At 40.2% G+C, this 23,624-nt stretch overlaps 1 protein-coding gene across 10 annotated transcripts in view; it reads right to left on the reverse strand.

Moving 5' to 3' along the window:
* The window catches only part of EYA1 (EYA transcriptional coactivator and phosphatase 1), a 179,954-nt gene that overhangs the window by 15,934 nt on the left and 140,396 nt on the right, over positions 1–23,624 (reverse strand). For all 10 annotated transcript variants that reach the window (XM_043484052.1, XM_043484062.1, XM_043484053.1 and 7 more), the window contains 4 exons: positions 2,556–2,614; positions 2,285–2,445; positions 1,025–1,139; positions 793–914 (listed from right to left, as the gene is read on the reverse strand). In XM_043484052.1, the coding sequence (XP_043339987.1) occupies positions 793–914; positions 1,025–1,139; positions 2,285–2,445; positions 2,556–2,614 (457 nt within the window). The remainder of the gene's footprint in view (positions 1–792; positions 915–1,024; positions 1,140–2,284; positions 2,446–2,555; positions 2,615–23,624) is intronic.

Below are 23,624 nucleotides of genomic sequence, written 5' to 3' on the forward strand. Positions count from 1 at the left end.
TTACATCTCTGAGATTTAGCTTCCTCAGTTGTAAAATGAAAAGGTTGCAAAGATGGACTTTAATATGTAAAATGTTTAGTACAATTCTGGGCACCTAGTAAATACTTGATAAATGTTCATTTATATACCACTGAATATTTTGTCATACTACAGTTATGTTGTTGTCTGTTTCCTCCGCTAGACAGTGAATTCCCTAAGAACAAGAGCCATGTCTTCTTTTAATTCCTACTTTTGTTTTGTCTTGATTGATATTTTAAGTAAATTTCACAGTAATCTTTCTTAACTACATTTTCTTCTTGCAAGAATCTAATTTTTTGATCCCCATAACAAACATGAGAACTCAATCATTTACACATGTTAAAGCAGAAAAAAAAAAGTTCCAGTAATAATAATTTATTGGAGTTGCCTAATTAAAGCTGCTATTAGTTATTTCTGCTTTGTATATTTCTATATAAGTACTTGTTCTAGCTTATAAAATAATTTTTGTTGATGCTGCCTAAGAGAATAAAAATAAGATAATAATCTGAAAATGATGCTAAGTTGACTACAGTAAAATGCATAAGTTTTAATGTCAGCCAGTGAAGTAAAATTTTCTGAGTTCAGTTACATGGATTATGCTTTATATTTCTCTTGATATCTAAAGGTATTTTTGACAATAAAATTGGTTTAAACATTATTCTAGTTTTCTGACATTTAGAATTCTGTAAATAAAATCCTATTTATTGCCTTGCATGTTCACTAGCCTGAAAGCAAAAGGTTGACTGTTATATAAATGATTAAAAAGTAGCTTACCTATTTTAGTTGCACTGTAAATATTTTCTATTGGAAATACAATTCCTAAACCATATAGCAAGACTTTCGCCAATGCTGGGATAAGCTGAGTAGTTGTTACTAAAATATTCACACAGTTCGTTCTATGAGAACAGAAAGAAAAAAAATACAGTTGAAAAATAAGTCTCCAAAATGAACAAGCAAAGCCTGTCTTCAGGCAGAGGCCCTACAAAGTGACTTGGGGACAACTTACCGGGAGTGAATGAGCGTGAGGGCTTTCAGAGCCAGTGTCAACCAGGAGTCTGTCAGGGCTTCAATTTCGGCCCTCAGCTGCAACCAGGCTTCCCTCTTGGCTGGACCAAGCAGACCTGTGGATTTAAAAGCAAAGGAACTACTTCCTTACCAACGAGTCTTGCCAACTTTATAAACAATAAACATTTAAAACTACTCTAATACCGCCCTCAAGCTTTACATGTACTAAGCAATTTTTAACACATCATTCAACAAATATTTAGTACTGTAGGGGACATCTATTGTTTCTGCATTCCCGGCATCCCTTTTTCTAGTTCTAGAAGTCCTCTCTTCTATTGAGGGAGCCTACTCACCCCTATTCCTCCAACTGCATAATTTGGGCAGAGACACAACACTATCCTCTGGCTCCCAGAATAGGCATATGACCTTGGCTTGGCCGCTGAACATGTCTGGAACTTTTTTGTTGACTCTATTGGGAAAGAAGTTTCTCTACCCCCTTGAGGTGCTGGACTGGTTGAATAGAAGTCTGGGTCTACTGGTGGTCACTTTTGCCACCTTTTGGGAGGGACTGACCCCAAAGGAAATCACAGGCGAAGGATTACTGATTGCGTCACCAGAGCATCTGAATTTAGCCATACCAGAAACCAGCACCACCCTAAACTTTTCATTGTGTGGTAGCTGCTCAGTCGCGTCTGACTCTCTGCAACCCCATGGACTATAGCAGCCCGCCAGGCTCCTCTGTCCATGGAACTCTCCAGGCAAGAATACTGGAGTGTGTTGCCATTCCCGTCTCCAGGGGATGTTCCCAATCCAGGGATTGAACCCAGGTCTCCTGCATTGCAAGTAGATTCTTTATCATCTGAGCCACCAGGGAGGTCAATATATTCCTTTTCATACCAAAGTCCTTTAGAAACACAATCAAAAGATGAACTAATACAAGCATCTACCTGATAGAAGGATGCTTTATGATTCTTCTTAAGTCCTTTAGGCAAGAGGTCAAGAAACTTACTCTAGTAAGTTTACTAACTCACTCCACTGCTAAGAAAGGGAGCCAGGACTAGATTAGCCTGGCCAGGGCAGCTGGCTCTAAGTCTATTACTTCTCTCATTCAATCACTGCAGAATAATCACTGGTTAGATGAAACAACTCTTAGCAAAAGCTGTTCTACCCCAAAAAATGTGATGTAAATGTGTGATGCTCTTGAGTATTTTATTGAGACTGTCTTAACCAACCCAGCAAGCTACTGGTGATAGTCACTTGCCTCCAACATTATTTTTGTAGGTATTGTAGATCTCTTTTACTCGTCTGTAGCGGAAGGCCAACTTTCTCATCCAGTCTACACCGCCCCGCACACCGGTTGCCAAGCATAAATTAGCACTGGTCGCTGCAGCAGGAAAGCCATCTGTTCCAAAGTTATATGTGCTATTTAGATGCAAGAAAAGCCCAAAGTTAACCAAAGAGAAAGTTCATCTTAATGAGCTGAGCAATTAAACTATAACACGGGGCCCATAGCATCCCAATCATGGGCTCACCTTAGGTCTTGTCCATTGTCATCGGAAGAGACATCGTCTATGTGAACTTGGTCACATTCCTAAAACACAATTAAAATTGATATGTGTTAATTTTCAAAAAGCATCTACATTTTTTGGGGTAAAAACCATACATAGCTATTTAAAAAAAAACCACCACCAAACACTGAAATTGGTAGTGTTTGCCAACCGCGTCAATCAGTAGGTGGCAGTCTTGTTAAATTGACATTTTTACCTACTGTGGGTCCTTTTTCAATGTAAGAAAGGAGCAATGTCAATAAGGACTACTGTTACTCAAGTTCAGAAAACACATTTTTGTGTTTAGAAAGGAAAGTGATTGAAAACAATTAGCATATGTGTTCCATAAACCTCAGGTACCTGAAGACATCACACTGCTCCGAGCTGATTCAGTCAATGCCCGAAGTGTAACTGAAACCAGACATTTCGGTAAATCTAACATGCTAGAAAAATTAAACCTGATGCTAACTGCCAATGAAATTATGACCTTTGATTGCTGTCGAGCCACACACCAACACAGCCTGAGGCCAGCGTGGAGCCCAGACCAGAAAATCTGTTACTAGTTTGCCATTGATTTGAGAGATGTGAGTTTTATTTTGCTCGCGCGCGCGTGTGGGTGTGTGGGTGTGTGTAGGAAAAAAGCATGGGAGACTTCCCAATCTAAAAAAATTAGCCATGAGGTTTATTTTTTTTTCTTCTACTGTTTTCAAAACTTAACTTTTTTTTTCCCTTTACTGTTTTTCTGTTATTACATATTCATTTTAAATAGTGGATTTATGAGTTGATTATAAAATAATATGATTGGAACAGACCTGATTTTAAAATCCCACACCATGCATAAACTGTTTAGAATAGCGGGTGTACTTAAAGCCCAGTTGGACGGATTCACACTGATACACCTGCTCACGTGTAAGCACTTCTATATCTTACTGCTGTGCCCCAGCCTCCAGCATCTTTGTGGGAAGAGCAACACTCAATAAACATTTGTTGAACAAATGAAGGCAAACTATAATTTGGAGACAGATATGGTCTCTAGTCCAGAAACAATAATACGCACTTGGCATGTTTTAATATTTTAGCCATGATTCTTCTCTTGGCAGTCAGCCTCCAAATACCACAGTGGCCTTTCTGACACTTATTTCCATTAAGAGTTTTAGTGAAAAAAATCTTATAAGAAATCGGCAGGCGTGCATCTTGTATTTTAAAAGGTTCTTTGGACTAAAGCTCTAGTCATCTTTCCCATAGAGTTCACCTCATCAAATCTATCCTATCCCTCTAGTACTTGACATCCAATGTGTAACAAAGATGCTGGAGATAAAGCACCCTAGGAATAGAAGGTGGATTTTTATGTTGCCAGTTCCTTCTGCACAAATTCCTTCTCTCCACGGATTTGTGAGGAAGGGAGCAGGAGATAGAAGTGGAAAGAAACTCAAACCAGCTGTTGCTTAACAGAATTAAAATCCTGACCCCAACCTCTTCCTTCTAAAGCATCTATTTTCCAGGCAACCCTCTCCCAGCAAGCCGCAAGTTCCAAGGAGGAAAAGGCTTTGACCTTGTAACCCTTCCCTGCTCTCCTGAGGTCCATAACCCCAGATAAGAAAAAAAAAAGGAATAAAAGTCTAGGAGGCCTCGCAGGCAGGACTGTGAATTTAAGATTTTAAAAACAGGTCATTCTTGCAAAACACGATGGGAAATTTCTTCGAGTTATTATACATAATTAGGAGGGTGAAAGATAGTTGTGTTTTTTCAACAACGTACTTATTCTGGGTTGAAAGAATAACTAAATCGTGACTTTCTACCATCTAGCCATTCATCTAGACAGAAATACAGAAATGCTGTTGGTACACGACTCTGTTAGGGTGTGTGGTTAGTTAAAACACAAACAAATGCGAAAAAGGGTACTCCCGCAAACAAACAGAACCTCCCAAAGCCTCAGTGCTGTTAATGCAGGATTTTTCTCTCTGGGGAGAAAGAACAGAGAGAGGGAGGAAGCTGGGGAATCAGAAGAGGAAAAGATATGTTTAAAAGAATTGAATTTAAGGAATCAAAGCTGACCCAAAGTTACTTGGTTAATTCTAGGGGTGGGAAGAATGCTTTGGAAAAACAAGGTGTTAAGAGGCTTTTCTTACGCTAATGCAGTTGTAAATCTCCATTACTAACAGAGCAGCCTTATCTTCTAATGACTGTTGATGACTCTACCGTGGCTATTGTCCGCCCGAATCCTGCATTTGTTTTCTCCCGCCAGCTTTCCTCAAGGCTTTTTGTTCCCAGGCTGGGCCCTCATTTGAAGTACTGTTCAATATCTTGGTTTACTCTAATTAAGGGTCAACTGCTCCCAGCCTTTTTACCTGCAGATAACCAAACTCACTTCACAATGATCTCATTAAAGCAAAGTCTGGTGTGACAGCAACCACAAAACCCTGCTGTTTAGCTGGAGAATTTTTTTTTAGAACTTTTTCTCTGTTGGAGCATAATCGATGAACAATGTTTTGACAGTATGAGGTGGACAGCAAGAGGAATCAGCCATAAATATACCTTAGCCAGAGAATTTTTGTAGAACGATTTAAATAAAAATAGATAACTAATGAGAACGTACTCAGGGAACTACTCAGTGCTCTGTGGTGACCTAAACGGGAAGGAAATCCAAAAGCAGAGGAGATACACGTGCAGATGATTCCCTTTGCTGTATGGCAGAAACTAACACATATTATAAAGCTCCAATAAAAAATAGATTAATAAGGAATAGATTTAAAAATCAAGAGCATTTTTAAAGGGCCTAGTTGGCGCTTTTAGGAATTGAAACATCATTAAAGCGTCTATGTAAAATGTGTTTTTGGGATGGGCTCTCAGTTTACTTAACAATAGACAAGTAGTCTGTTGCACAAACTTGCAATTGATAACATGGCTTGGCGACTGAATAACAATATGAAAGATGATAAGTCACTATTATGAGTTTACAAATAATGGTATGAATGTCTTGGAAAATAAGCTGTGTATTTTAAAAATTTTAATGAGAAACTATAATATTACTATTTTGATGCTTACCCATAAAAAACTCACTCCTCAAAGAATGGAGAATATTAAAATACTGAAATATCATTTTCATTTCTCAGCTGAGCCCTGAAATGTGTGAACTTGTGCTCAGTGTACTTACTGTTAAATTAGAAAACTGCAGTTCCCTGCATTCTGATATCCTGAAATTGTCTCCTCCATGGCGATAAGGCTTCCCTTCTCTCACTTTTCAGAAGACATCCAGCTTTTTGCCTGTTTTCCTAACAGCCTAATTTGAGGTTTCCATTTTTGCTTTCTGAATTTGGTTGCTTTTCATTTGCAAATCTATTCTAAACCCAGACAATTAGGTAACGGAGGGGTAGGAGAAGAAACGAAACCAATGAAACAATAACAGCAACAAAGTTTAAAGCCCCACTGCAACAGTCAGTGGACACTGAAGACAATAATGGAAGCTTTCTATATTTTCAGGGGCCAAAATCTATGCCTACAAACCTTAATTAGATGCTTAATACACAGAGTGCAGAATATATATAATTTCATGAGAAAATACAGTTTTATTCCCAAAAGACTGAATGTGCTGAAAATGTAATTGAAATAAACTTCCAAAAAGTATGCAATAAGATTTTAAGGAATTCAAGCCATTACCGAATCCAAGTCTTGGGGTAGCATCCACATAGGGGCCTCCCATGGCCAGTTCAACCAATTTAGTATTAATTAATTAATTGGTCATGCATTATTCTGGCCTGCTGAGGCTTGAGATACCTAAGGAACCCCAAACATACATGGGTGTCAGGCTTGGGGTCTCAAGTAGGGGTGTGAAGTTGTATTTCCTTGTCTCCTGATAGACTTTGCACTCAACACAGATCCAAACTGGCTAATGGGTGCTTTGGGTTAAAAGGGTGATCATTTATTTATTATTGTGTCTGATTCCTTATTAAGGAATACCTGTCCTGGGTATTGTTGTAGATGCTAAGGACACACCACTTAACACAAAAATCCTTACCATCTTGGAACTACCATTCCAGTTGGGACAGACATCCAAACAAGAAAATATGCAAAATGCACAATCTGTTAGACAGTGATAAGTGCTAAGGAGAAACAATACAGCAGGCAAGGGGAATATGCAATGCTGTGGGAGTGTCTGGGGAAACAGCTTTGCAGGCCAAGGAAAGAGCAAGTGTAAAGGCCCTGAGGCAGAAGGGGAAGAGTTACATGGACCAGCAGGTGACAGGGACTGTCAGTGCTGGTCCTCTACTTCTGAATGGCTGCAGTGTGAGGGTGGGGAAGGTGACCTTTTGGAGGCCAGCCATCCTTCTCTCTAGAAAATACCCCACAGATGCAAAGGGACTCTGTGCAGTTAATCAACAGGTCTCAGAGGTAGGAAGGAAAGATCTTAAACACAGTTTCTTTTAACCCCCAAACTACAGATATGAGAACTGATGTAAGGCTGGAAAGGGATCAAGAGATAGGCAGAGAACTATTTGTTGTTCATGGCTTTCCAAAGGGATGTCAAAATCAATGTTTTTGTATAAAGGTTTACATCATGTCAAGTCAATACTAGAGGAGTATATAATAACATTTTTATTTAACCAGTTTTAACATATACCCACATCCCTCAAAGAGCTTCTAAGAGTCAAGCCAGTGCCAGGCAAAGTTGTGGTTATCCTTCACTAGGTACATTTCATAATTATTACTGAATTAGACATTGCTAACGCATTGGGCCCACTGTTCCCACCCTAAGCTCAGTCCCTCCCTTTCCAGAAGTCCTAAAGCACCAGGAATACACCACCCACTGACACTGGATTACGAAGGTATCCTGTCTTGACAGTCTATCTATCCCATGAAGAATGGGTTTTTCCTTCCCTTGAAGGATGACTAACAACTCCAATAAGAGCTGTTTTCTATATGTGTGTGGTGGTAAAGAACTCCATGGATTTTGGAGGAGACATAAGAGAGGCGATTTTGTTCCCTGGGTCGAGAAGATTCCTTGGAGAAGGGCATGGCAACACACTCCAGTATTCTTGCCTGGAGGATCCCATGGACAGAACAGCCTGGCGGGCTAGTCCATGGGGTCTCAAAGAGTCAGTCATGACTGAAGTGACTTAGCACACCTGCAGAGGCAGGCCATGGTTGCTCCTACTCACACTATTTCAAGACTCCTATTTCTTGTTGAGCTGAATTACTGATATTTATGTTGAACACAAAACAGTATTGAATGTTACAGCCTATTTTACGGCTGCAAATAAATGAAGACTCAGAAAAGCTAAGTAACCTCAGTGCTGAGACACTATACAGGCCTTTGATCCCCAAGCACTATTTCTCCCCAGTATCCCTGGATTTTGCACAATTTAGACAACTGCCCACTCCACAACCTAGGCCCCTGCTGGCTTGTCAGTTGCTTAATGTTTACGGGATTCCTGCTCCAGGATGTATCCTCACCTCTGTCTGCCCCATGCCCACCTGGGGGTCCAGCATTGTCACCACTGCCCCTCTTCTGGCCCAGGGCTCGGAGGTTCAAGCTCCATCCTGCAGTTCAAGCCCCACCCCTTCACCTGGCCTCCAAATGATTGGCACTTTGGAGAGAAATTATCCCAGGAGGAAAGCCATCATGAAAACTCAGTCTTTACAAGGGTGGAGGGGACAGAGCACAGTGGTAGGCAATGAGAGCACAGGTATTAGCAAGACTTTGCCACATGTCCTACTAGAAGGCTCAAAGCCTAGGAACAAGGATTTGGTCACAGGCACGGTGGAGGGGGACAGGTGGCAATGATCAGGGACGCATGATGCTGAGTCCACAGGCACTGGCCTGCAAGCTCTGTTGTACCTGAAAAGGCTCCTATAAGCAAGCATCCTTCAGATAAACACCACAAACCCAAAGCCCAAAGTTTAGCCTTGTATGGATTCCCTTTATGTTCCACGGCTTGTGCTTCTCACAGAGCAGTAAAATCAATAAAATCGGCAAGCTTCAGTGACTCTGGGCCCTCAGCTTACAGACATCTCAGCATTTGTGGGGTTGGATTATAAAATGCTGACATGCATGGCTGGGGAAAACTGCCAACCCATGAAGCAGCTGAATACCAGGTCCAGTGTTGGGAGCAGGAAGAAAGCCACATGGGGTCCTATCTCACGGCCATGCAGCAAAGGCATGGTCTCCCTCAGAACTCTAGTTGCACTGTTATTCTGCCTTTTTGGTTCTTTCTGTCATTATTCTTGGCACTGCTACTCAAACTGACCTCTTTCCGATCCATCATCATCTCTGGCCTTCCAGGGCTGGGCCACAGACATGTTCTTTTGGACTGAGCTCCGGGGATAACTCAGATTTTGTACAGGGGCTCATATGCAAAATATTAAGTTATGGCAGAATTTTTCTGCAAATATTTATTCTGCTTTGATACCGCAGTGGTTGGACTTTTCCCCCAAGCCTCTCACTTGTGCCATAATTATGTAAAAACACACCATGCCATTCATGTTCATTTAGGAAAATTAATGAAAAGAATTAAGACAGTTACAATGGGTCTTATTCTCTATGCCAACCAAACACAGTGACATCACAGTCAGGATGCTGAGGCGTTTACACCCCTGAACCTGACACTAGAAACATAAACTCCAAGTAAACCTGCAGGCTTTGCATAAACAGACTTGAAGACTTGGAGGCAGTCTGCACGTTATGAAAGGGAACAATATAAAAATGTTACAAACATGTCTTGGGAGAAGTTGAGTTACATAAGTCCTGATTCTGCTGACTGAAGCGATACTTGCTCCATTTTCCAAATTTACCATGAGAAAACGAACACCATACTGCCGACTAATTGTTTCAATACCTTCCTTTATGAAGTAAAAATGGAAAGAAAAAGCATCCCCAGAGAAGGAACTATTTTCATTGTGTCTGTGCATCACTGAGCCCACTGAGACTTGCTGGACTTGGCTAGGGACACAGTGGCTGGGTTCTCTCTGTCCCCTTCTGTCATCAAGCAATTACATCCACTGCTCTGACCTCTCCACCGAACAATAAGATAACGAGCTTGACACCTTAGACATCTGCAAGTTATCACAACGTTTTCCTTATATTCCTAAATATGAAAACTATAATATATGGAGTACAGGAGTATTTCTAGTGCTTTTAGACAACTCACTCAAATGGGCTTCCCAGGTAGTGCTGAAGAACCTGCCTGCTAATGCAGGAGACATAAGAGATGTGGGTTTGATCCCTGGGTCAGGAAGATCCCCCAGAGGAGGAAATGGCAACCCACTCCAGTATTCTTGCCTGGAGAATTCCATGGACAGAGGAGCCTGGCGGGCTCCACAGGGTCACAAAGAGTCAGACACACCTGAAGTGACTAACACACATGGCAGGCACTCACGTAAGTTGTCTGGAAGGCAAGTGATTAACAGTGCTTTGAAAAATTAAAAGAAAAAACAAAAGACTCTCCCTGTGGATCTGCTCACACTATCCTCTTTCTAATCAAAAATCTAAATTGTACAGATGGCATTACAGGGTGACCAGTCTTTGAGTGACAGAGGTTTTTAAGGGAGTGATTTCCATGTGGCGTTTGGAAATAACTCCCGACTGCCTAGATATCTGCATAACTTCGTTGGAAAAATAAGGTAAGATGGGTCAACTCTAGAGATTTTCTGTGACTTGGAAGTTCTATGGAGGGGGGAGGGGTGGTCCAGAAGCAAACTAATTGATGGCAAAGATGTGAAGAGTCCTGCTCCTAATTCATGGATAATTAGATTCAGCTCCTTGAGCTCTGCGGTAAAGAAATTCTGTCTGTATGGCGTAGCACAGGGAACTGTATTCAATATCTTGCAACAACCTATAATGGAAGAGAATCTGAAAAAAATATATGTGTAACTGAATCACTTTGATGTATACCTGAAACTAACACAACACTATAAATCAATTACATACTTTGCTTAAAACAGGAAAGAAAGACATTCTGTCTGTTAGTAAATTTGCAGAAACCTGGCTTTTACTGGGATATTTTGCTCTGTATAAAGGAGGCTGTTCAATCAACGTGCTGTGTATCTAGACTCACTAATCTAAAGAGCAAGTCTAAATCATGTGCTTGTAGTGTGCTTCCTAAAGCTGTGTCCAAACCCGCACTGCACTTCAAGTGGATGCAACGAAAAGTCGCAGCACTGCTGGGTCCCTGTGCCTGTCACCGTGGACCGGTGGCATGCCTGTGGCAGGGGCCACCTGGAAAGGAGGATGTGGGGGCCGCAGCTCTGTTAGTCTGGCTCTCAGCAGCAGGACCTGTCATGTCTGTCTGGGGTGCACCTTGTGACCTGTGGATCGCCCTTGCTTCCCCACACAACGCTTCCTTGCAAAAGAAAAGGCTGCAGATTACCCGTGGCTGCGGCACAGGAGACGGAGAACAAAGGGAGTTTTTGAAATCTGCCTCATTCTGTTAGACAGTTTGGGGAACACAAGGAATTAAAATACAGCTGGACAAATTTATCTTTACATTCCCACTTTAAAACTATCTACTCAGCACAGCATCAGTGCCAACACGTGTTAATAAGTCAATATTTAAATATCCCATTCTATTTTGATAGGAATAGGATGACACAAATATAGAAGCCAATAGGGAAAAAAAAAATAAAAACAATTTCAAAATCTCAAACTAGGTAAGAGGAATTTTAACATCAATTTTTGAGATCTGGTAATAAGATGCAACTTGTAGAGACACATGCTGTTTTTAATTATTGTTTCTTACTTAGAGAAACAATATTTTAATGCATTTAAAGTTACAATATCCTGTAGGGATTATCTAAACAAAAGAGATATTTTTCTAGAATATCTCTACTACCTGTATTTGAAACCCAAGACGAATTATAGCAGTTTCAGCAAAGGCAAGACATTAGCTATTTCAATCTCATTCTGTTTAGCTGAGTATTTATAAAACATTTAGAGGATAAAATCTTTACTGAAAAGTATGTGAAGATGGCATGTTAAGGCAGAAGATAAAGTGCTTACGCTATGTTTTCATATATGTACAAGGTTATACTAAATATTTAAGATCACTAAATAAAAATTATAGGGCTCTCAAGCTTCTTATTAATGAATTAAAGATGAGAACATGTTTTCAAATTTGTAATATTTTCTTATAGTATTAATTCCTTTAAAAATGTGCTCATTAGAAGTGAGATAGCATGATAATACCACCACAGCACACTTCTCCAAGAATCCCAAAGGAATGGCATGAAGCTGGTTTCTTCTTAGCGAGTGGTACAGTGTTAATAAATATGTCAGTTTCACTTTGCTTGGAGTTCCTTCTTTCTAACCATGAATACCTTCTTTACCACATGGTCATATTAAATATATTTGTCTTTATTCACATCCTCCATCTTCGGGTGAGGAAAAGAAAGGCTTACTAATCAAAGCCAGAAAGAACTGAAAATAAGTTTTTAAAGTGAAATGGGCTTATCTGAAATTGTTCAGCATTGTGTCTCTAAAAGTAATGGATTCATTTAATTGATAATTATGGCAAGTTATTACATTTGATCAAATGATATCAACACATAATTTTCCTTTCTTTAAAAATACAATAAATTTAAAAATACAGTGAATAAAAAGCACCAAGTGAAAAGGTATATGGTGAATGCCTAATAATTTAATTCTATAAGATCCATCTTTTATTGATTATGTTTTGTGCAATAGCACAAAATACATTTCAGTGCATTCTGTACCATTACCACATGATACTATACACAGAAAGCTTTGGCCCAAATATAATAGCTTCATTTATAGTTCAGCTAATATAAGAAGATATGGCATTTTACAAATCTGCAGAGAAATAAGTGAAAATGTTACATACCTTCAAATACAAAATAGGGTAGTGCATCAAATGTTTCATAGTATGTCACATTGTATTACATAGTTTTTCATTAAAATATATTTTTAATTGTATCATGTAATTTAAAATCAAGTAGTAAGACAAAACAGTAAAGGCTGACAATGTACAAAATAATAATTCAGAGCCTTGAAAAAAAGAAAACTTAGCACATGTCTAATATAAACGTCATCTTTTGAATGTCAGGATCATTCTTAAGAATAAGTCTTTGATTTACTGCTGAACTGATTTCTCAGTTTTCAATGGGTTTGCCCATCATTTTGCAAACATAATTTGTCATTGGCCACAGTGTTCTTTGTAATTCCTGTTGCCTTTCTTTTAGATGTATTATTCCTGCTGAGAGTATCTACCAAAGAAGGATTTTTCATAGTGACACCAACTCCAGTCTTGCTGTGAATAATCACATTCTTATAAAAATCATTCTTTTTATTACAAACTTGCTGCCAGAAGCACGGAAACATACTCAAACCAGGAAACCTTTTATCCTTTCCTGCAATCACTTTCTTTTAACTGTCACTGCCATTTGAAGAAAATTAATCACATACTAATTCATTCACCAAGCATTTAACTAGAAGTTTTCATTTACATGGACTATTTCTGTTTTGATCATACATAAACCAATGAACTAAAGTTGTAATATTAAACAGGTCATATTTTAAGAGAGCTCTTTTTTTTTTTAATCTCTGAAACAATGTTTCACTCTAAAATTCAGTGTTTGCAACAAACAGAAGTTCTGGTTTATTATCATTCCATGCCTATTGATTCATTTTCATTGACCTTCAAGCCATTTGTCTATAATCTTTAAAAACATATTTCAATGTAATTGGTTTTTCAAGTGACTCTTTTTTTGCAGGGGTGGTAAGTAAAATTTGAAAGTTTAAAAGAGACCAATTTGTCAATTTTAGTTAGCATATACAGCGAGATGACACTATACTGGTAAAAGAGACTCAATTTTGTATCAAAGAATGTGTAGCTCAGAATAACACCCTCAGTTCATAAGTGAATAAAAATGTTCCACGCTGATTTCCTCTGCCATATAATTATTGCTGACTCCCAAGAGAAAAGTTGGCAGAACCGGATGTAGGCACTTAAAAAAATAGGTTCCCCATGAGCTGAAGGAAGGTTCCATCATCACCTTCCCTCACTGTCAGCCCCTCAAGTGGGGAGTGAGGACCTCTCAGGAGGCACTTTCTTACTCAAAAAGCTCTCTCTTCTCTTCTAAGTATCAGGGGCTCTGAAATTCCATCCCTTGAAATCTTCCTTTATAAGACAAAGATTTCCGGTAAGGGTAAATGACTTAAGCTCCATTACTTTTGTGTGAACTGTCTTATCTGGTAAACTTCCTCTAGCATGGGGGTGCAGGGGGCTCTAGTGTGCCCCAAACCAATGCGTGTCAATAGCAGAGGGAAAAGGAGTGGGGGGCTGAAAACTAAGGGAAAATTCTGTTCATACTCACAGTCTCATTTCCTATGAGACTCCCAGTCTCACCACCCCCTTTTCCTATGATTAAACATTTCAAGCCACAGAGAATATCTTTTGGTTGTTTGTATATTACTTAGAAAAATATTATATAGCATTAATATGGTCTATGTTATATATTACAGGATGCACATTCTGTATTATTTCGTTATGTACTCAACTAATAATGACTGACCACCTATACTAGGCGCTAAGGACACAAAAATAAACGAAATGCAGATATAGCCAGAACGGCTTCATAAACGTGGGAAGAGCTGCAGAGACAGGGTACAAGTGAGTGCCACTAGAATTTTCTCTAAGGGAAGGAACTAGAATTCTAACAAAGCTATGAGAATGGAACATGGATTCACCATGCTTCTAGTCCTTTTCCTTTCAGTCCAGCCTGTGCATCAAATCACTGTCGGATACAGTTCTCTCAGAGTAGGTTTTGTCCACCCCGCCTCCCACCCCACCCCTGAAATACAATTTCCACTCTGGAGGGTTAACTTCTTGGTGGCAGGTAATACACTTCACTTCTGTTTCTGTATCTGCCTTTTAACCAGAAGGTGATCAACAGATGCTTGCGTGTGTGCTGAGTGGCTTCAGTTGTGTCCGACTCTGTGTGACCCTATGGACTATAGCTCACCATGCTCCTATGTCCATGGTATCCTCCAGGCAACAACACTGGAGTGAGTTGCCATGCCCTTCTCCAGGAGATCTTCCCAACCCAGGGATTAAACTCACGTCCCTGAAGTCTCCTGCATTGGCAGGCGGGTTCTTTACCACCAGCGCCACCTGGGAAGCCCTAATAGATGCTTAGGAAAAATTAAGTTAGAAACACTAAATATATGCCAATGCAAATGGGCATTCAGGGGCTTCTCTACTGAGCCTTAACCTTGCCCATCCAATGCCATGTCTGTCTCTCCTTCACAGCCCATCTGGAGGGGTCACATGCTCCTGGCAGGCCAGTCTCAGCCTGGTCTCCACGTCCCTATTTCACTGATAACGGTTGTGTCCATTGCTTGCTGGAATGCCTCGTCTCGCCCCTCTCACCTGTCAAGGCAAGGTTCCTTTTCTTTGTCAGCCCTGACGTATGCTCTGGAGTTCACTGAATAACAGAAGCAACAATCATTAAGAGCTACTATGTGTCTGGCCCCTATACTGCAAGTCTATCCCTTCTCCTGGGGATCTTCCCAACTCAGGAATTGAACCAGGATCTCTTGCATTGTAGGCAGATTCTTTACCAGCTGAGCTACCAGGAAAGCCCATGGTATTTCCAACCCTCCCTGAAACTCTACATTTGATGGATAAGGAAATGAAGGCTTACAGAGATCACGTCTGTGTATCCCAGCAGGTAGTAAGTTCTTGGAAGGAAGAGATAACTTTTTATGGGTCTTTTTCTCTCTGTTTTCTAAGTTGGACCTTATTTCTGCCTATTCCTTTTCTACATGGACGGAGCACATGGATGATACTGAAGGAAACCTTCCAGATTATCTGACAGAATTTAATATGAAAGAATGGGTCAACCCAACTGGAAATTAATTGCTAATATTTTTATGTTTTGTCATTGTAGTATTAAAAAGTTAGTAGTTTTAGGAAAATACATTTATTATCTTGTTTGATTGTAAAATGATACATGCTTATGTACAGCATTCATGAAAAACAGAAAAATATATAAAGGAAATAAACTTCAATTCCATCCCTCAGAAGTAAGCACTGTTAAATTCTTCCATCATTCTTCCTGGTCCTACTCACTCAGTCAGCCTTCCTCATGTTTTTCATAGGAAAGCTTAAATTTTGATAGGTGATACATCCCCCCCCCCCAAAAAAAAGTGCTTCCCAGGTGATGCTAGGGGTAAAAAATCCACCTGCCAATGCAGGAGATCGAAGAGACAGACGTCTGATCCCTGGGGCCGGGAAGATCCCCTGGAGTAGGAAATGGTAACTGCTCCACTATTCTTGTCTGGAAAATTCCATGGACAGAGGAGCCTGGCAGGCTACAGTCCATGGAGTCACAAAGAGTTGGACAGGACTAAAAGACTGAAGCACAGAGCACATACCAAAAAAGCAAATAAAACCAGGTACCTGTTTTGTAGCCACTTTCTCTTCCACTCAGCAATATGGAATAAATATCATTTTATATCAATTAATCATCTGTATTATCTTTTAAATTGCTGACTACTATTCCATAATTATACATGTCTCATATTTCTCTTAACCAAGCAATGGCTGATAGTTCTTCAAACTGTTTTAAAATGCTGATAGCATTTTTTTAAACTGTTAATAAGTAGGGCAATGGCTGTCAATCTTCCTTACAATTTTAAGCATCTAAAAGAATATTTAAATTAAATTTATTATTAAAGAATAATTAATATGTAAGCATCTTTGTGCACAGAACAGTAATCACTTGATAAATTTTAAGTGAATGACCAGGTTGATGAACAAACTTAGATTCATGACATTCAGTTATCTCTTTAGGCTATATTATACTTTCCTTATTTGACATTTTCTTCACTCAAATCTCTGATCCTTGTTCTATATCCCTTCTACTTAGAACATTCTTCTCATCAGTTCACCCCATACAGCTCTGCCGATTCCTGTTAATCCTTTGTGGCAGTTTCAATGTCACCCTCATCTTTCTGAGTCCTTACTCTGAGCTTACATGATTTTAAACACTTTGAGAACACAGATGGATATCTGCATCTTGTTTACTATCACCTCTAAAAAGCTTTACAAAATTCATTTCTTTCTTAACTCTAAGATAAAGTTTTACATTTTCTCTTGGATTTAGGGAAAGCTTTTATCAATTTCCTTAAGGCTTTGACCAGTTATGGGATATGACTTCTGCTTACACCCATCTGAATAGGTATGTGATTGAAAGCAGAGTGAATCTTTCATTTTTGGCATTTCGAATGCAAGTAATTTCCCCTATATTTTGAAGAAAGCAAAGATTATAATTTCTACTTTGCAAAGAGGAAGTATTATTTCACCACACTTCTACATGTTCTTATTACATACATGCTAAATACTAACTTTCAACTATTAATGTTCTAAGCTACTTATTTTTTGTTTAGTAGAAACATTTTTCATCTGCAAATCCAGGAGGACTACATGAATGTGTGTTTAAAACAACAATTTCCACCAATTAAAAGGGATGGTATCTTGGACCTAAGATGTCCCTTTAATTTCTTGACAAAGCACAATACCAGAAGATACTTCTTAGTTGATTGTTTTTCCAAGAGGCAAACAGAATCATCAGATAATGTTGATCAAAAAACAGCATCCTCTCTGCCTGCCCCGATCCTCTACCTGCCTTACAAAGGAGTAGCACACAATTAGCAGCAGAAGAATCTGGGATTTAAAAGCTTTTCCTTAGAAATGCCGTTAGCATACTAGACTGGCTGAGCCCAGATAGAGGCTCTATTGTAACTGCCCCGAAACGGTAGAAGACTCCAGGGACCACAACTTAAGCACATTTTGGGGAAGTTGAAGTTACAGGCTTTTTCTTGCACTCGTCAATTTAAAAAAAAAAAAAAAAAGACGACTTTTTTTCTCTACTAAGAAAACTTCCTATGAAGGTAAGTGAGTAAAATCTCCCAGACTAAAGATTACTGGGCACCTGTCAAAATGAAGAATCGAAACAAAAAGCCTGACATAGGTGACACCAACAGGTCAATTTCTCAGGATTTTTAAATAAACTGACAGCCCTCAGCCAATTATGTGAAAGCCGAACATGTCTGTTCGGCAAGAAGGAAAGGCACTGTTATACGCTGAGGCCCACCAGGTGCCAGGCACTGACCGGGGCTCCAAATATTCTCTCCTAACTGTGCTGCGCCTCCGAACCATCTCTGACGCTCACCAGGGTTGATGGGCGAAGGTCATGCATTCATCGTTCTGGTGAGGCCTGAGCCTGGGCCTGAATTTCAAAGAAGTGTTCACTGTTTCCTCAGACCATGCTGCCTCCTAGTTGCTTCATCCATAGAATGAAGCCAGTATTTTATTTTATTCTATTTTTCAGGAAATAAAGCCAGTATTTTAAATAACGATAAATGGAATATAACCTTTAAAAGTGTGAATCAGTATGTTATACATATTATTACATATGATTACATATTATTATACATCAATTATACCACAATAAAAAATAATAAAAAAGAGACTTTGGTAAAACTAGGAAGATAGCTTCACAGGCAGGTCAATTACCAGTTTGTTAGAACATCCACTTTTGTTTTACATATGTTATCAATGTATGTTGAGATTCTGTGCTGCCAAACAGAAGTCTCACAAAGAGACCCCTGCTCTGAGATGTCTCTTTTTCACTCAATACATTCTTCTTGGAAATCTTAACCAATTTCATGAGTGATGACTTCAAACTCACTTCTCTCTGTTGAGCTTCAGACCTGCATTTAATACACTTGGAGTCTGTCTGATGTCCAGAACACACTTCAAATTCAACAACTCAAAAAAAAACAGTACTTAGCATCTTCCTTTTAGAGCCAGCTCACTGTCCCGGGTTTTCCATCTCTACCTTACTGTTCAAGCCTGAACTAAGATTCTGGTTTCCCAACCCAGTGCATCAAATCTACTCCCACATCCTCTCCAGACTATTTTCTTAAGAGCTTCTCCATCTGCCCCCATACTCTGTTCGCACACACAAGCCCTGGTGATTTCTCCTCTAGATTATTGATACCCCTGACTTCATGATACAATTCATCTCCATAGCAAAGATAAACACTCGTTCATGATTACCCTGGGCATTCATATGACGTGGCACTTCTTAGCAGAGCTTACAAAGCCTCTCGTGATCTGGCTCCTCTCTGTCCTCTTATCTCCCAAATGCTCGGCATGCAGTCTGTGCTTGTGTCTGGGGGTGTTCGCTGCTCAATCATGTGCGACTCTTGGCAACCTCATAGAGTGTAGCCCTCCACGCACCTCTGTCCATGGAACTCTTCAGGCAAGAAGACTGGAGCAGGTTGCCATTTCCTTCTCCAGGGCATCTTCCCAACCCAGGGATTGAACCCCAGGCTCCTGAATTCCAGGCAGGATTCTTTACCATCTGAGACAACACTTTAGATCTATCTACTCAAACTGTTCCTAAATGCCGTGCTCTCTCACGCCAAAGGTTACATACATCATATGGAAGTCATATCCCCTGCCTTCTTAGTCTCATCACTCCTCCCGCAGACTGTGTTGGTGATCTTGGTTTTGGACTCTGCTGATATCATTACATGTCTCCATTACTGTGGAGATTCACTGTGCTATAACTGTTCTGTTACTTTTCTGTCTCCACCTCCCATCCTGACTCCTTGAGGGCAGTGAATGTATTTTATCTCTTCTCCTCAATGCCTAGCACAGTGTCCAGGATGGAGTAAGCATGAGTAAATGTATAGTACTTTTTCTCTGTCACATGTGGATGTGTGTTAGTTGCTCAGTTGTTTCCAACTCTTTGTGACCCCAAGGACTGTAGCCTGACAGGCTCCTCTGTCCACAGGATTCTCCAGGCAAGAATACTGGAGCAGGTTGCCATTCCCTTCTCCAGGGGCTCCTCCCAACCCAGGGGTCAAACCTGGGTCTCCTGCATTGCAGGCAGATTCTTTACTATCTGAGCCACCAGGGAAGCTGCAATGTAGATAGACAGAGGCAGCTAAAGTAATATTTTTGTCTACTCAACAATAGGAATTTACAAGTACATCCGTCTGTCCATCATCTAACACTCAAGCAATCTATTTACCCACCTACCTCCAAACCTTTTCAAAACAGATTTTAGGTTGCTTGAGCAACTACTAATAGTAGAGGACAACATATAAACAAAGCTAACAAATAATACATCAGAGAAAACAAGTTCTGTTAATGGGATCTGCTATATGACAATGGCATGTGACAGCATCAACATGCCACTATTGCCTTTACGTTGCTGCAGAGAAATTGCCAGGCTATGGGACATGGCTAGAGACGTTTGTGCAATGATACTGAGGCAGGAAATCCCTTTTCCCATCTTAGCTTTACTACTACCTAATCAAGATGTGAAGAGCCGATTCATTGGAAAAGACTCTGCTGCTGGGAAAGATGGAGGGCAGGAGGAGAAGGGGGCAACAGAGGATGAGATGGTTGGATGGCATTATCGACTCAATGGACATGAGTTTGAGCAAATGCTGGGAGATGGTGAAGGATAAGGTAGGCTGGCATGCTGCAGTGCATGGGGTCGCAGAGTCAGACGCGACTGAGTGACTGAATCATCACCACCACCACCACCAAGTGGCTTTGGGCAAAAATCACTTCATTTCAATTGCCTACATGTGTACCCTGGAGATAAGAAGCCTGAGTTTCCAGTGCTGATGGAGGTCAAGGTTGATGCTCTGTACTGATGTGAGAAGAGCTTCCCTTTAGCCAGCTTCTCCCTCCTACGTCACTCTGCACACGGCAAGGCTCTGCTCTATGACACAGACACCACTAGCAAGGTCCACAAGTAAGCCTTCAAAACATGAGGCCGGAAGAGAACAAGAAAAGGCAATCAGCACAACCCAAGAAACACATTTCTTTTGGACAAGAAGCCAGAATCCTTGTTTTCTATGAAGGGACAGAACAGGGTGAGGGGAGCCAGACATAAGAGCTTTTTTTCTTTTTTCTCCCATTTATTTTTATTAGTTGGGGGCTAATTACTTTACAATATTGTAGTGGGTTTTGCCATACATTGACTTTTTAACTGCCCCAAAGAAACCTTCCTTCTTGGAACTGGGGGTGGGGGAACAACGTAAAGGAGGAAAGAACAAAAGGAGTGCACTGTGATGTGCCTGGAACCATCTGCATTTGCAAACTGAACATCAGCAGAATTTCTGTTGTTTTTCCAGTGTGATTTCTGTTGGAATTCTACATGGGAATTTTGGCAGCAAACCACTTATTATTTCAAATTTTTCATTCCCTAACTATTCCCTAAGTTACCCCTCTCCTTCCTCCATGGCCCTACTCTCCAATTTTTGCATCAAAGATACTCAGGAAAGAATAGCAGATTGAACTTCCTTAGTGCCTCCCGTGTGTCGGAGCTAGTTCTATGCACCTAACAGGTGTTTGAGGGGGACTTCCCTAGCGGTCCAGAGGTTAAGACTCTGCACTTCCACTCCACTGCAGGGTGCATGTATTCGATTGGTGGATGGGGAACTGAGACAGCACATGTTGCATGGTCTGGTCAAGAAAAAAAATTTTTTTTAATAGGTATTTATGTACTGAATCTTCATACTGACCCTAGGATACTATCATTATCCAAATTTAAAGACAAGAAATTGAGGCATAAAAGGGTTCCTCAAAAATGAATGAGTACTTGAGTTCAACCTCCAGTACCCTAGAATCGTTAAGATGTGCTGTGCTATGCTTAGTCGCTCAGTCATGTCCAGCTCTTTGCGACCCCATGGACTGCAACCTTCCAGGCTCTTCTGTCCATGGGATTCTCCAGGCAAGAATACTGGAGTGGGTTGCCATGCCCTTCTTCAGGGGGTCTTTCTGACCCAAGGATCGAACCCAGGTGTCCTGCATTGCAGGTGATTCTTTACCATCTGAGCCATCAGGGAAGCCCAGAGTTGTAAGATAACACACTACATAAATGTAGGGCTTTGAGTCAAGTTGGAATAGTTGATTATAATTATTCAACAATTTTCTAATTATAAGAAACAGTAACTACAGAAAAGAAAAATACAAAGAGAATGTATAGTTTAGTTCATGGTAGTGTTATGCCCACTGGTGGTAGCTTAGTTGCTAACTAAGTTTCAACTTAGTCAGTTGTGCCTGACTCTTGTGAGCGCATGGACTGTAGCCTGTCAGGTTCCTCTATACATGGAATTCTCCAGGCGAGAATACTAGAGTGGGTTGCCATTTCCTTCTCCAGGGAATCTTCCCGATCCAGGGATCAAACCCAGGTCTTCTGCATTGCAGGCAGATTCTTTACTGACTGAGACACCAGGGAAGCCCACTCTCCAGAGATAAATCCTTTATTGTAGAAATTATTTATTTTTGGTAACATTTTTAATGTGAAAAATCTTTCTTCTTTTTTTGGATGTATATACATTAAAAAAAAAACCTTAAACTGGAACTACACTGAATATCATTTTATGTCACACCTCTTGCACCTCCACTGTGTTTTGCCACATTTTCAAAATCTGACTTACAAAAAGAATAATATCAAAATTTAATCTCTTGGACAATTTCAATTATTTTTAGGATTTGTGATTAGACATTTACTTTTAAAAAGTTAATGTCTGCAAATTATTAAAAGTAGTGCTCATTGTAGACTGTTACTTTCAAAATTTTGGAAAAAAATTAAAAAGACAGAGAGAGCCTTCTATCTACCAAATCTGGTGCTTAAGCTTCCAGTGGATGAGTCATGGTCCCTGCCATCAAGGGACTGATGGGGGAGGATAAAAAGGGATGGACAGAAAATCACGAGATATGAGGGAGGTATTTTCACAGTGAGAACAGCCTCCTCTTCCAGCATCTGTACCTGGCGACTCTTCCTTCCTTCTTGCTGAAGTCCAGCTGTGTCATTGGTGTTCTGAATCCTATCCTCTTGCTACCCAAGGACTTGACTCTGCTGCTTCCTCTCCTTTCCACATCATTTATCATTTCTATTGGATCATTCCAAATGACACTCAAACACGTCTAACATATCTTCTGTTTTAAACTAACCTCCCCACACCATGATCCTATGATCCTCTCTACATATAGACCAACTCTTTGCATCTTGTCATTGTGGAAACTCCAATCAATCTTTCCTGTTTTCACTTCCTCAACTCTCATTTTATTTTCAGCCCACTTCCATTGGGCTTACATGTTCTGCTTAATGAAATGGAGCTTATCACAATCATTACCATCAACATTCTGGGCAGATCCAATAGTCACTTGACACAGTAGTGAACACCCCTCATTCCTGAAATACTATTCTCCAGGTCTTTGTGATGCCTTGTACTTTTCCACCTACCTCACTGTACACTCCTTACCACTTTCTCTTGCAAGTTCTTCTCTCTTGGTCCTATTTCTAATTGTCTGAGTGTCTAATGCCCAATCTTACACCCTCTTATTCTTTCCCCTTTGAGATGATATATCATCTTATGCCTTTATGACTCCCACAACTACACCTTCACATTTGCTTCTCTCCTCTGAGATCCAAACCCAAATGTACATAACCTCTTGATCTGGATGTTGAACAGGTATTTCAAACTTAATCTGCTCATTTCAGAAGAGTTGAGGACAGCTCTTTCCCCAGTCTTACTACTCCAAACCCACCCTTCCTCATCTCAGGTAAGGTGATCATCCATCTAGATACTCAGGTCAACAGTTAGTGGCCATCCTTAACTCTACTTTCTCTCTCCTCCCACATCTTGTCTATTAGCAGATCCTGCCAGGGCTTTCCCCAAATTATATGTCAATCTTCCAACTTTTCATCATGTCCCGAACTGCAACTGCCTCTTAACTGGTCTCACTGATTCTAGTTCCTTATATGATAAGCAGACCAGTCATTTAAAAGTATAAACACTAGTCTATCATATTCATGCTAAAAACTCTCCAATGGCTTCCCACTGCAATTAGAACTTTCTTTACTACAATCTACAAAGCCCTTTATGATCCAGATCCTATAACTTTCCCCCATTCACTCTGCTCCAACCACATGGATGGCCTTGTTTATTTCTTGAAGAAGCAAAATGTATTCCCACCTCTGGGCCTTTGCACAGGTTATTCCCCT

This window comes from Cervus canadensis, chromosome 12, assembly GCF_019320065.1.
Source record: "Cervus canadensis isolate Bull #8, Minnesota chromosome 12, ASM1932006v1, whole genome shotgun sequence".
Classification (NCBI taxonomy): Eukaryota; Metazoa; Chordata; class Mammalia; order Artiodactyla; family Cervidae; genus Cervus; species Cervus canadensis.